This window comes from Rutidosis leptorrhynchoides, chromosome 8, assembly GCF_046630445.1.
Source record: "Rutidosis leptorrhynchoides isolate AG116_Rl617_1_P2 chromosome 8, CSIRO_AGI_Rlap_v1, whole genome shotgun sequence".
Classification (NCBI taxonomy): Eukaryota; Viridiplantae; Streptophyta; class Magnoliopsida; order Asterales; family Asteraceae; genus Rutidosis; species Rutidosis leptorrhynchoides.
The window spans coordinates 291,782,692-291,796,598 of record NC_092340.1 but is presented as its reverse complement, the minus strand read 5'-3'; the positions used below and the strand labels follow the sequence as shown (position 1 = coordinate 291,796,598).

Below are 13,907 nucleotides of genomic sequence, written 5' to 3'. Positions count from 1 at the left end.
GTCTTTGAAAAACGTCTCATATAGAGGTCAAAACCTCGCAACGAAATCAATTAATATGGAACGTTTTTAATCAATAAGAACGGGACATTTCAGGAGAGCTTTGCAAAAGTGAAATTATTATTATTATTATTATTATTATTATTATTATTATTATTATTATTATTATTATTATTATTATTATTATTATTATTATTAATTTATTTAATATTAATATATTAATATCAATTATTGTTATTATTATTCTTATCAATTAATTTTAAATAATTGTTGATATTATTTTTCCAAAGTAACAAGTTATAATAAATAAATTAATTATCTAATTTATACATTAATAAATAAACTAGTACTCCGTATTCATCTCAATTGAATTGTTTTGTACGAAGTATATCCGAGATGTTTTAAATTAATTGTTCCCAAATATCTTTAAAAATATTACTTGATAGAAATAAAATTTTTTATACCTTCATGTAATACGAACGGTTAAGTGAAAAGTAAAATGTTAAGTTAATGAAATTATTCTTTATTTTTTTATTTAGGAACCAGTATAATAGAGAAAAAAAAAAAAAAACACGATGAAAATCAAAAACAAATACGTACTGTATAAACAACAGCATACAAGAGCAGCTAAAGCAAACGCAGATTCACGTCCATTTCAACTGAATTGCAAAAATAAAAAGCAAAACTGGATCGGATCTGAGTATAATCAGGTCAGATCATGGATCAGGAATCGGGTTGGGAAGAACTGAGGAAAGAAGCTCGTAAGATCGAAGGAGATCTTGACGTTAAACTATCTTCTTATGCTAAACTTGGAGCTCGTGTTATTCAAGGAGGTTCGTTTTTTCAATTTCACTTATTATCAGATTTTAATATTCACATTCTTATTTTTCAAAACCCTAGAATTATTAATTTACGAATTTTAAATCAATTAAGTAATAATGTGTGTGTATGTATGTATATGTTTGTTTGTATGTGTGTGTGTGTGTGTTAGTAGTGAAGGTTTTGGAGGTATAGTTGTTGTTGTTGATGATGATGATGATTTGGGACTAGGTTATGCAGATCCTGAGACGCCAACAATGGGGTCGAATCGTTCATGGAAGTCAATGGAGATGGAGATACAGTCATTACTTGAGAAGTTGTTAGATGTTAATGATTCTATGAGTCGTTGTGCTGCGTCAGCTGCTGCTGCTACTTCGATTACTCAAAAGCTCGCGAGACATAGGGACATACTTCACGAGTTTAGTCAGGTTTCTACTTTGCTTACTTAATCAATTGGCATGTTGTATGTTATTAACATTCCTCCTGAAACTTCCAACATAATGTTGTTTTCATGGAGCGTTTGTTCATGATGCCGAAGTAGACAATAGAATGAATCCAGTGTCATTCGAAGAAAATGAAAAAGTTTTGAAGTTTGTAAGGGTTTCAGACAACCATTTAGGCTAATTATTTTGGGCGGTATGTATATAACAATGAAGTTTAACTCAATGACTATACAACTGTGTATCATTAATGATCACCATTACCTGTGTAATGTAATATATGCCTAAATTGACTAAGAAATAACCTAGGGCATATGGTCCATAGTTCCCGAATTATGACTCTTTTTTCGTTACGTTGTAACACACATGTTGTGTCCCTCCACTCAATTAATCTCATTAAGTCACAAATAAACAGGCCCTTAGTATTTGTATCATAGTCTCTGCACCGCATAACAATAACATTTGGATTGGTTTGAATGACAAATTGATGAAAATTGTTGACCATTAAATTAAACTCTTGTTTAAATTACCTTGCATTTAAGTACATTTTTTGTATCAAAATGACTGGAAATTAATCTTGATGCTATTATATAGGCATAGGTAATCTAACTTAAAAGATGAAAGTGTTGTGAATTTTGTACAATGAAAGTGGTGTTAATTTTAGTAGTACTTTAGGTTGGGGGCTGGCATGTTTATTCTTCTATAAATGCCCATGACTGAAATTTGAATCAGTGTTATTATAACTGTGTTTACTGCTTAAAGTGCAATCATACTCATTGATATGCTGCTCATAAAGATTCATGATATCAGGCTAATCCTTCAAGTTATCGGTTTACATCTTGACTTCTGGGCTTTTAACTTTCTGCAAGAACTAAGAACTTGAAAATTGTTAGTCAGTTCTTCGTGCTGTGTTTGTTTCCATTTTGTAGGAATTCAGACGAATCAAAGGAAACATTAGTGCAATGACGGAGCATGCTGAGCTCCTAAGTTCTGTAAGAGATGATATCAGTGAATATAAGGTGAGAAATGAACCTTAAAACCTCTCAAATTTCAATAATGTGTATGCGTTATTATTTTTAACATTCTGGAAATGTATTATTTCAAACGTAAACAGGCATCTGGGAGCATGTCGCCAAAAATGCAGATACTAAGGGAACGAGCTGCTATCCATGGAAGCATAGCACACGTAAGAACTTATTGCCACATCATTTACTAAATGCTTGAGGGCCTCTGCTGAACATATCTGTGAAGTATATTTGACCAACAATATTACCATTCTACCCCTGTGAAAATGTACTTTTAGGGCATCTTTGACATAAAGCTCTTCAATGTTATTTCTTATTGTTGAGCAGATGGATGATGTAATAAATCAGGCTCAGACAACAAGAGCAACATTGGGTTCTCAAAGGGCCATGTTTGGTGATGTTCAAGGGAAGGTTAAACAACTAAGCGACAAGTTCCCTATCGTTCGTGGCCTAATTGGTCTGCTCCCTAACTTTTTCTGTTTTTGAAATTGACACCTATTTAAAGTTGATCGAATAATAATAATTTGTCTTAATCGTTTAAAGGTTCTATAAGAAGGAAGAAATCAAGGGATACTCTCATCCTATCGGCTGTCATTGCGGCTTGTACGTTGTTTCTCATTATATACTGGCTTTCAAAGTGAAAAAAGGTTATGTTATGATCATAGAAGTGAACAACGATGCTGCTTTTAGAGAAATTTTGCCCAATTTATTATAATATTAGTTACATGGATACAGTTTTCCTTATGTTTGTGCAAATTATGTTGTAAACACTGATCTTGAACTAAGTGTTCACCTGATATTCTTATATTACTATATTTTCTACAGTTAATTAGCAGAGATGACATATTATGAAACTAGTTCATTGACCCGTGAATTCACGGGTTTGAACAAAATGCTTTATTAATAAATACACTTTATAAAGTTACTTGATAGTACTGAGTAATATATTTGATGAGTGTAGTTTCTTTTAGACAAAATTTCATTCCTCGTCCCTGAACTTTATATCAAATTTGACTCCATGTCATTTTTCTTATTTTTGTGTATTTCTCGTCCCTAATGTATCACAATTCTACATCTCTCGTCCTTCTATTTTCTGTCTATTTTTTCATTAAATGAAATCATGTGCTAAGCATGTGAGGGTAGTTTCGTCATTTTACATATTTCTTTTCACTTTTTTTAAATCTATTTTCACCTTTATCTAACCCACTCTACATAAACACAAATTCAAACCCCTGGTTCCTCTTTTTATTTTATTTTATTATATTTTATTATTGTACTGTAATCTATTACATGCTATGAAAATGCCAATGGAGTGACATCATTGTGTAATTTTTACCATAGCTTAAAAAATAATATGGGACATACGGCACAAATCTAAAACACATTGCTTACATCATCATTTACATAAACTTTTAAACTATTTAATAAAAAAAATGTTATTAATTATTAACTAATTCAAGATCAGTAAAAAAAAGGAAAAAAAAAAATACGCCTGACTATTAAAAACTAATAGCTTTTTTCCTTTATCTGTTATCCCTGCCATATTCTTTGATAACCTAAAAACACGCGTGCCAACTCCAAAAATCAGCCATAATCAAATCAATTCACGGGTGTGGCTTCACCCTTTTCTATATTTCCATTTCAAAATCAAAATAGTTATAGCCACGGAGAAACCATCCATCTTCTTCTACTACAATCTTCCTCTACTACAATCTTCTTCAACAATTCTTCCATGAACACTCCGCTCGCCACCGTCACCACAATCAACTACTGGTCACACTTCCTGTCACCTGAGGTTTTTTCTAGGGTTTGTAAGTGGAAATCGCTCGCTGCCGTCACCAGCTTCCACCACCTGGCACCAGAAGATGATCGATAAAATACTGGTTCATTCCAAAAGAATTTCACTTAATTTAAGGTATGTATTTTTTGTTTTTGTTCTTTTATTCTTTCATTCTTATCCTAAAAATTTGTGCTTAGATGTCGATTCGGTTTTATGGCTTTTAATTCAACAGGTATCAAATTTGCATCTAACAAAGTTGAACAGGTATCACATTTACTAAGAGCAGAAGTTGAGGCAGGATCTGATAATGGCAAGCAAGCAAAAGAATATATGGTGAAAGGTTTCAGATGAGATTGATATCATGGTAAGGTTCTGTAAGTGGGTATTCATAATGATTTCTGGATTTGGTAAGTGATTTTCGAAATCTTTATTTAGATATGTTACGTTTTTATTTCGATTTGGTTTGGTAGGTGAAAGGATGTAGATGCTTAGCGGGTTAAAAGTCTTTGTAATCAGGATGCAGGTACTCAAAAAACATAAATAGTCATTATAAACGTGCATGCAAGGTGTTCACTAAAATGTCAAAAAGAAATGCAATCTTATGGTATGAATGTTGTTACATATATAGTTTAGGTTGGAAGTCTCAAGTTTTGCTGAATCATAATATATGAATGTGAATTATATATAAATCTGTTTGATATGTGATTCTGATATGTGATTGTTAATAACATATAAAGATTACACCATCCTAGCATATGATTCAGATAATCATTGATATAATACTCTTCGCTACAAAGCATGCAGAACATATTTAGAATCACTATTTTGGTAGAGAATGCATTTGCCAATGCAATGAACTTGTGCTTAAATTTGGATGTTTAGTATATAGTCAGGTCACATTTCGTGTCAATTTCTTGACTAATAATATTGTTTTGTAGTAACTTATATGTGGCAACCTATTTATCATGATTGTATTAAAAGTGGTCAACTACTAGCGACGAGCTTGATGGTGTTCGAGATTGATGGAGTTGGAGCTGTTCATTTTTATGCAAAATCAGTCATTTAGATCACATATAAGGTAATATTAACGAGCTTTCTTTATATATGCTTTACAAATATGATGGTTAGTTAATTATGTGACTAAGCATTCATTGTATACATATGGATTCTCTAATGCACATAATAAATAATTTGGTTTGACTTTGTTGTAGTTGTTGTGTTCTAATCATTTGACTCGGTAACCGTAAGTAGTTTGAATTGGTTATTAGTTGTGGTGAAATAGTAAAATACGCTATGTTCATTATAGAAGTTTTGAATTATGTATACAAAAAGTCATCTTCATTATAGAAGTTTTTTCGTAAACAAACTATTAGGAATTGGATAATATCATGTTATTGAGCTGCTGTTTGAAAACCTAATTGATACTGTAAACCCGTAGGGTGGCAAATTGGACTACTGTTTCATTAATGAATTACATGGTTGTGGAAAATTGGATAATATCATGATTGTATTATGTTATGTTATACTGATATACTAATGATGCGTGTGCAAAGATTGGAAGACTACATGCCCGCATTATCACTTAAAAAGGTAATTAGTATAATTTTCAGAGTAATATATATTTCATCCTTGGTAATGGCTAAAATGAGTATAAATTTTTTTCTTATTAATCAATATTTGAGTTTCATCTTTGATGTAGCCGCGGTGTTATGGGTCCCGATCAACCATTAGTCCTCCAAGAAATCATGGTGGATCCATTACAGAAGATGGAGGCCAAAATCATGATCCATTTCATTTAAATTTCTCATACTGATTCAGCTGCTTTGTTAGACAAAGTATCATTTGGTGTTTTGAGCATTTAAATGCAGTGACTAACTAAGGTAGATGATGGACTTAAGCAACATTGTAAGATGAGTGCCTATGTTTTCTGATTTTTATGAGGCATGGAAAAATGGGCGGGTCATGTTAAATTTTGTCACTATGATTTAGAGGGTGTTAAACACGACACATTCAATCTACTTCATTTCTAAATTCATTCCTTATGAATTACGTATCCTTCAACTCAATGGTGTTTATGAAGAGGGTATTGATGAAATTTGCAAAATTATTCATGACAATGGAAGCCAAGTTTACATGGATGGCGCCAATATGAATGCACAGGTAATTTTTTTATTTTTTTTATTTACTACAACTTTTTTTTCGTGCAAATTAATTCAAGATATGATTGATTTTGCTTGTAGCGTTAGATGTAAAAAAATTGTATTTTTTTCAGGTTGGTTTGACGAGTCCAGGTTGAATTGGTGCCGATGTTTGTCATTTGAATCTTCACAAGACATTTTGCATTCCACACGGTGGAGGTGGGCCCGGAATGGGTCCCATTGGTGTGAAGAAACACTTGGCATCTTATTTGCCATCTCACCCAATGGTAAGAACAACGTCGAATGGAACAAATTGTTTTGGATAATATATTTTTTTTACCATTTTTAGTAGCTAATAATCAGTTTATTAAAATTTGATTATTGATGTTTAGTGTCAGCTAATTTAATTTTAATTTTGATTTAAAGGTGGCGACAGGAGGTTTACCGGCTCCCAAAAAGGCTCAACCGCTTGGTACGATTTCTGCAGCACCTTGGGGTTCTGCACTTATTTTGCCTATATCGTATACATACATTGCCATGATGGGATCAAAAGGACTTACAGATGCATCAAAGATTGCAATCTTGAACGCCAACTACATGGCAAAACGTCTCGAGGTCTGTTTTCTTAAATGAATCGATATTTTTTCGATTACTTATAAAAGGTGGCAAATTGGGTTTGGGTCAGAATAGGTATTGCTAGAATTTCATATGGGTCGGGACACTTTCACAGAATGTAATATGTAATTCCAAAAAATAAAAAATAAAAGAAAAATATTAACAAAATGATTCAGGAGGTCATATGCACTAAAATTATACTTTGCGTGACTTCAGCCCATTTGATTTGTATGTTGTAGCCTTTTAATCTAATTTACCCATTTACAAGTAATTTGGGTTGAAATTGCTACCTTTGAGAGATATTAATCTAATGCCTTTCCTTTTGGGTTCAATGCAGAATCACTACCCTATTCTTTTCTGTGGTGTTAATGGAACCGTTGCTCATGAATTTATTATTGATTTGAGACCTTTAAAGGTAAGTTTAACTCTTGTATAACTTCAAATTTTACATGATAACTTCAAAATTATAACTCTTGTATAACTTTGAAAATCTAGACTACAGCTTCAATAGAGTTGATTATGCATCACTATGATTTATTGACAAATGGTGCAATACTTTTGCCACATACTATTTCGTTAAAAGAAGTCACGATGGGTTAGATTGGGTTGACCTGGGTGGTGTTCATATGGTTTGAAACAAGCCACAATGGGCCATATTGGGTTGGGGGCTGAACTTGGCGGTGTTGATATGGGTTGAAACAGTCACAATGGGTTAGATTGGGTGGCATGTAATTACTTCTTTGCCTATTTTATGAACTTTATATACGTTAAGATATTTCATATAAATACAGTGGTATATAACTTATAATATAAATGTTTGATCTACTTTACACTTTATGCTAGGCTTAATATATTTTGACTCAATCATTAGCAAGTGGGTCAAATATATCACTTATAATATTGCCTATTACAAGTGATGTTTCGAATGCTTGCTTTTGCCAATTAGCATATGCATTCTTCATATCTTTGTTCTTTGTACTTTTGGGTTTGATTTATTATTTTATCTTCATGATACTATTACGATATTTGTTCATAATTGCAAGTTTTGTAATTAGTATATGCTTATCTTTTGTTAGTTTTGCTACAGACATTGAATAAGACACAAGCATCAACTTAGTTAGGACATGAAGAAGAAGGTTTCAGCCAAAACTTATTTATTGTTTTCAATCATGTAACTGTACATTTAGCTTCCATTACACTAAATTACTTAGAAAATGTAAGCTACATATTTTGTTTTTATGACATTGGTTGTGTATCATATTGTAACAGTCAAATAAATTATACGTAGTGTATATATATATATATATATATATATATATATATATATATATATATATATATATATATATATATATATATATATATATATATATGCTAAAGTAGGTGTTTTATATGGAACCATGAGTGAGATTTGAAAGACTTTAGAATGGATTCAACTTTGTTTAATAATGGGTCAGAAGAATCAAGAGTGGTGAAGATGATTCTGAATTGATAGTTTTGACTACATATTATTATCATACTTCTAAATATCATAATGTTTAATAGTGTTCATAATCTTATTGTTACAAAAAAATTTCTTTAAAAACCCGTGAATCCACGGGTCTTTGCACTAGTTGTAATTATATATTACTCCGTATATACTAGTACAAAATTGGTTTATTTTCAGATCTGCTTTCATGGATTTCTTCGATGAAGAAAGCATTCCTTCTTCAATCTCGTTAAACCCCCAAATCGAACCCTCAATCTGAAACCCTAGATCAAATTCACAAACCCACTCTTTTTGTATCCTTATCTCTTTCTGCACTCCTTTTAACTCTCTCCCTTTTTTACTTCCAATCAGACCCTTTCAAATCCATCTTCATGTTCTAATGGGGAAATCAAATTAGGGTTTTTAATTTGGTTCATTTTCGTTACGAATTCTGCATCCATCACTGATGATGAGTTCGGAAGTTTATTCCGGCAAGACTACTCGCCGCCGGCGCCTCCGCCACCGCATCCGCCGTCGTCTTCTTGTGAAAGTGATTTAGGTGGAGTAGGTTCACTTGATACTACTTGTAAGGTTGTTTCTAATTTGAATTTAACACGGAATATATATGTAGCTGGGAAGGGAAATTTTATTACACTTCCTAACGTGATTGTGGATTGTTCCGGTTTCCTGGGTTGCGAAATTGGAATAAATGTTACTGGTAACTTTACTTTAGGTGAAAATGCTCGTATTTTGGTTGGGTATTTAAATTTTAAATATTGATGCTATGAATGCGATTTTTGGAGTGGTTCGTTTGTGAATAAGTTAATTGTAATGAATTGAGTGTTTATATCATAGACAAGAAGACAAAACAATCACAAAAATACTCTCACATGATATGCATGTGATATGATATGCATGTGATAAGAGGTAACAGCTAATTTTGACAGAAAATAGACGGGAGGAAGAGTGATGTAGATTTTTGATACATTAGGGACGAGGAATGCACAAAAAAAAGAAAAAGGACATGGAGTCAAATTTGATGTAAAGTTTAGGGACGAGGAATGAAATTTTGTCTTTCTTTTATCATATAGTTTAATTTGTGTATTTTATTTTCTTCTCTATTTTCAAGCCATAAAACCTTTTTTTTGTGGTTTGGTTCGTGTTATAATTCAGTAGGCTTATAACTACCTTTAGTGGTTTGGTTCGTGTTATAATTCAGTAGGCTTATAACTACCTTTAGTGGTTTGGTTCTTGACTGTAGACTACTAATAAGTATATAGAGAGAATATGAGAGAAGTATGTGTTTTATATATTTTCATAAGTGAGCACAATATGAGCTCTTACATAACACATATATATACTCAAAAAATCTACTATACAATATATATAATAATAATAAAATTAGCATCCACAATTGACTTTTATAACACTCCCCCTTGGATGACAATTTTATTAGAGTATAACTATTACTGCCTCGTTAAAAACCTTGCTAAAGAAAATCTATTGGGATAAAACTTTAGCTAAGGGAAAAAGAGTGCAGCATAGAGTTGACTCCCCCTCAAGTAGGCAACGCCTGAATTGTTACATCTTCTGAACATGCCTCATGCCAATATTATGAACGTATGTTCTGAAAATAGCAGTTGGAAGTGCTTTGGTGAAAAGGTCAGCAGAGTTTTTGCTGGACTGAACATATCTCATTTCAATCTGGTTGTCCTTAATGAGATTTTGAGTGTATGAGAAGAATCTAGGAGGTATGTGTTTTGTTCGGTCACTTTTGATATACCCTTCTTTCATCTGTGCTATGCAAGCTACATTATCTTCATAGATAGTTGTTGGGCTTTTATAGCGTTCTAGTTCACAAGAATCAATAATGATTTGTGTCATTGATCTCAACCAAACACATTTTCTAGTAGTTTCATATAATGCAATCACTTCGTCATGATTTGATGATGTTGCAACAAGTGTTTGTTTTAAGAACGCCATGATTTTGTGGTACCTCCATTTAGGAATACATATCGAGTTTGAGATTTATCTTTATGAGGATTTGATGAATGACCTGCATATACATAATCAACCAAATCTTGTTTTGAAGCGTTAGAATAAAATAATTTTAAATTGGCAGTTCCTCAAGGGTATCTAAATATGTGTTTGATCCCATTCCATGGTCATTTGGTAGAAGTTGAGCTAAATCTTGCCAACAAATTAACTGCAAGAGAAATGTCAGGTATTGTACAATTTATAAGATACATAAGAACCTCAATTGCACTAAAATATGGAACATCCGATCTGTTAAGATCTTCATGATCTTCGCAGGGATGAAATAGATCAGTGTCAATATTGAGTGATCTAACAACAATAGGTTTGTCTTTAAAAAATGTTTTAAAATCTTTTCGGTATAAGTTGTTTGATGTACAAGTAAACCATTAGGCATATGCTCAATTTGCAATCCAAGGTAATACTTGATTTTTTCAAGATCTTTCATTTCAAAATAATTCTTTAGAAGTTGAATGATTTCATAGATCTCTTTATTTGTTCATATGATGTTAAGAACATTGACATAAATAACTACGATATATATCCGATCATTGTTTTTCATAATAAAAACACATGTGCAAATAAGTTTATATGTATACACTTTTCTTATCAAGTAATCACTTAATCAGTTATACTATTGCATCAACCCATATAAAAATCTTTGTGATTCAATGGAATATATTTCTTTGAATTTTGCATTAGATACTTATGATACCTTAAACCCTTCAGGTATATTCATATATATATCACTATCAAGTGATCTATACAGATAAGTAGTAACAACATCCATGAGATGCATTTAAGTAACTACCAGGTTGATTAATTATCTAATAAGTAATTGTATCCATTACAGGAGGATAAGTTTTCCTCATAATTCATTTCTGGTGAAATGTCCCGTTCTTATTGATTAAAAACGTTCCATATTAATTGATTTCGTTGCGAGGTTTTGACCTCTATATGAGACGTTTTTCAAAGACTGCATTCATTTTTAAAACAAACCATAACCTTTATTTCATAAATAAAGGTTTAAAAAGCTTTACGTAGATTATCAAATAATGATAATCTAAAATATCCTGTTTACACACGACCATTACATAATGGTTTACAATACAAATATGTTACATCGAAATCAGTTTCTTGAATACAGTTTTTACACAATATCATACAAACATGGACTCCAAATCTTGTCCTTATTTTAGTATGCAACAGCGGAAGCTCTTAATATTCACCTGAGAATAAACATGCTTTAAACGTCAACAAAAATGTTGGTGAGTTATAGGTTTAACCTATATATATCAAATCGTAACAATAGACCACAAGATTTCATATTTCAATACACATCCCATACATAGAGATAAAAATCATTCATATAGTGAACACCTGGTAACCGACATTAACAAGATGCATATATAAGAATATCCCCATCATTCCGGGACACCCTTCGGATATGATATAAATTTCGAAGTACTAAAGCATCCGGTACTTTGGATGGGGTTTGTTAGGCCCAATAGATCTATCTTTAGGATTCGCGTCAATTAGGGTGTCTGTTCCCTAATTCTTAGATTACCAGACTTTAATAAAAAGGGGCATATTCGATTTCGATAATTCAACCATAGAATGTAGTTTCACGTACTTGTGTCTATTTTGTAAATCATTTATAAAACCTGCATGTATTCTCATCCCAAAAATATTAGATTTTAAAAGTGGGACTATAACTCACTTTCACAGATTTTTACTTCGTCGGGAAGTAAGACTTGGCCACTGGTTGATTCACGAACCTATAACAATATATACATATATATCAAAGTATGTTCAAAATATATTTACAACACTTTTAATATATTTTGATGTTTTAAGTTTATTAAGTCAGCTGTCCTCGTTAGTAACCTACAACTAGTTGTCCACAGTTAGATGTACAGAAATAAATCGATAAATATTATCTTGAATCAATCCACGACCCAGTGTATACGTATCTCAGTATTGATCACAACTCAAACTATATATATTTTGGAATCAACCTCAACCCTGTATAGCTAACTCCAACATTCACATATAGAGTGTCTATGGTTGTTCCGAAATATATATAGATGTGTCGACATGATAGGTCGAAACATTGTATACGTGTCTATGGTATCTCAAGATTACATAATATACAATACAAGTTGATTAAGTTATGGTTGGAATAGATTTGTTACCAATTTTCACGTAGCTAAAATGAGAAAAATTATCCAATCTTGTTTTACCCATAACTTCTTCATTTTAAATCCGTTTTGAGTGAATCAAATTGCTATGGTTTCATATTGAACTCTATTTTATGAATCTAAACAGAAAAAGTATAGGTTTATAGTCGGAAAAATAAGTTACAAGTCGTTTTTGTAAAGGTAGTCATTTCAGTCGAAAGAACGACGTCTAGATGACCATTTTAGAAAACATACTTCCACTTTGAGTTTAACCATAATTTTTGGATATAGTTTCATGTTCATAATAAAAATCATTTTCTCAGAATAACAACTTTTAAATCAAAGTTTATCATAGTTTTTAATTAACTAACCCAAAACAGCCCGCGGTGTTACTACGACGGCGTAAATCCGGTTTTACGGTGTTTTTCGTGTTTCCAGGTTTTAAATCATTAAGTTAGCATATCATATAGATATAGAACATGTGTTTAGTTGATTTTAAAAGTCAAGTTAGAAGGATTAACTTTTGTTTGCGAACAAGTTTAGAATTAACTAAACTATGTTCTAGTGATTACAAGTTTAAACCTTCGAATAAGATAGCTTTATATGTATGAATCGAATGATGTTATGAACATCATTACTACCTTAAGTTCCTTGGATGAACCTACTGGAAAAGAGAAAAATGGATCTAGCTTCAATGGATCCTTGGATGGCTCAAAGTTCTTGAAGCAAAATCATGACACGAAAACAAGTTCAAGTAAGATCATCACTTGAAATAAGATTGTTATAGTTATAGAAATTGAACCAAAGTTTGAATATGATTATTACCTTGTATTAGAATGATAACCTACTGTAAGAAACAAAGATTTCTTGAGGTTGGATGATCACCTTACAAGATTGGAAGTGAGCTAGCAATCTTGAAAGTATTCTTGATTTTATGAAACTAGAACTTTTGAAATTTATGAAGAACACTTAGAACTTGAAGATAGAACTTGAGAGAGATCAATTAGATGAAGAAAATTGATGAATGAAAGTGTTTGTAGGTGTTTTTGGTCGTTGGTGTATGGATTAGATATAAAGGATATGTAATTTTGTTTTCATGTAAATAAGTCATGAATGATTACTCATATTTTTGTAATTTTATGAGATATTTCATGCTAGTTGCCAAATGATGGTTCCCACATGTGTTAGGTGACTCACATGGGCTGCTAAGAGCTGATAATTGGAGTGTATATACCAATAGTACACACATCTAAAAGCTGTGTATTGTACGAGTACGAATACGGGTGCATACGAGTAGAATTGTTGATGAAACTGAACGAGGATGTAATTGTAAGCATTTTTGTTAAGTAGAAGTATTTTGATAAGTGTATTGAAGTCTTTCAAAAGTGTATAAATACATATTAAAACACTA

The 13,907-nt window shown here is 31.8% G+C and overlaps 1 protein-coding gene across 2 annotated transcripts; it reads left to right on the top strand.

The window, feature by feature from the left end:
* The first annotated feature begins 600 nt into the window (after positions 1 to 600).
* Positions 601 to 3,114, top strand: LOC139862913 (Golgi SNAP receptor complex member 1-2-like). 2 transcript variants are annotated; one of them, XM_071851540.1, is made up of 6 exons: positions 601 to 830; positions 1,057 to 1,244; positions 2,186 to 2,275; positions 2,371 to 2,442; positions 2,609 to 2,738; positions 2,825 to 3,114. In XM_071851540.1, the coding sequence occupies exons 1-6, from the start codon at positions 716 to 718 to the stop codon at positions 2,920 to 2,922; spliced, it is 693 nt and encodes a 230-aa protein (XP_071707641.1). In that variant the 5' UTR covers positions 601 to 715; the 3' UTR covers positions 2,923 to 3,114. The 2 variants fall into 2 exon arrangements, with proteins under 2 accessions (XP_071707641.1, XP_071707640.1); XM_071851539.1 differs by having other exon boundaries at positions 1,048 to 1,244.
* The last annotated feature ends 10,793 nt before the right edge of the window (positions 3,115 to 13,907 follow it).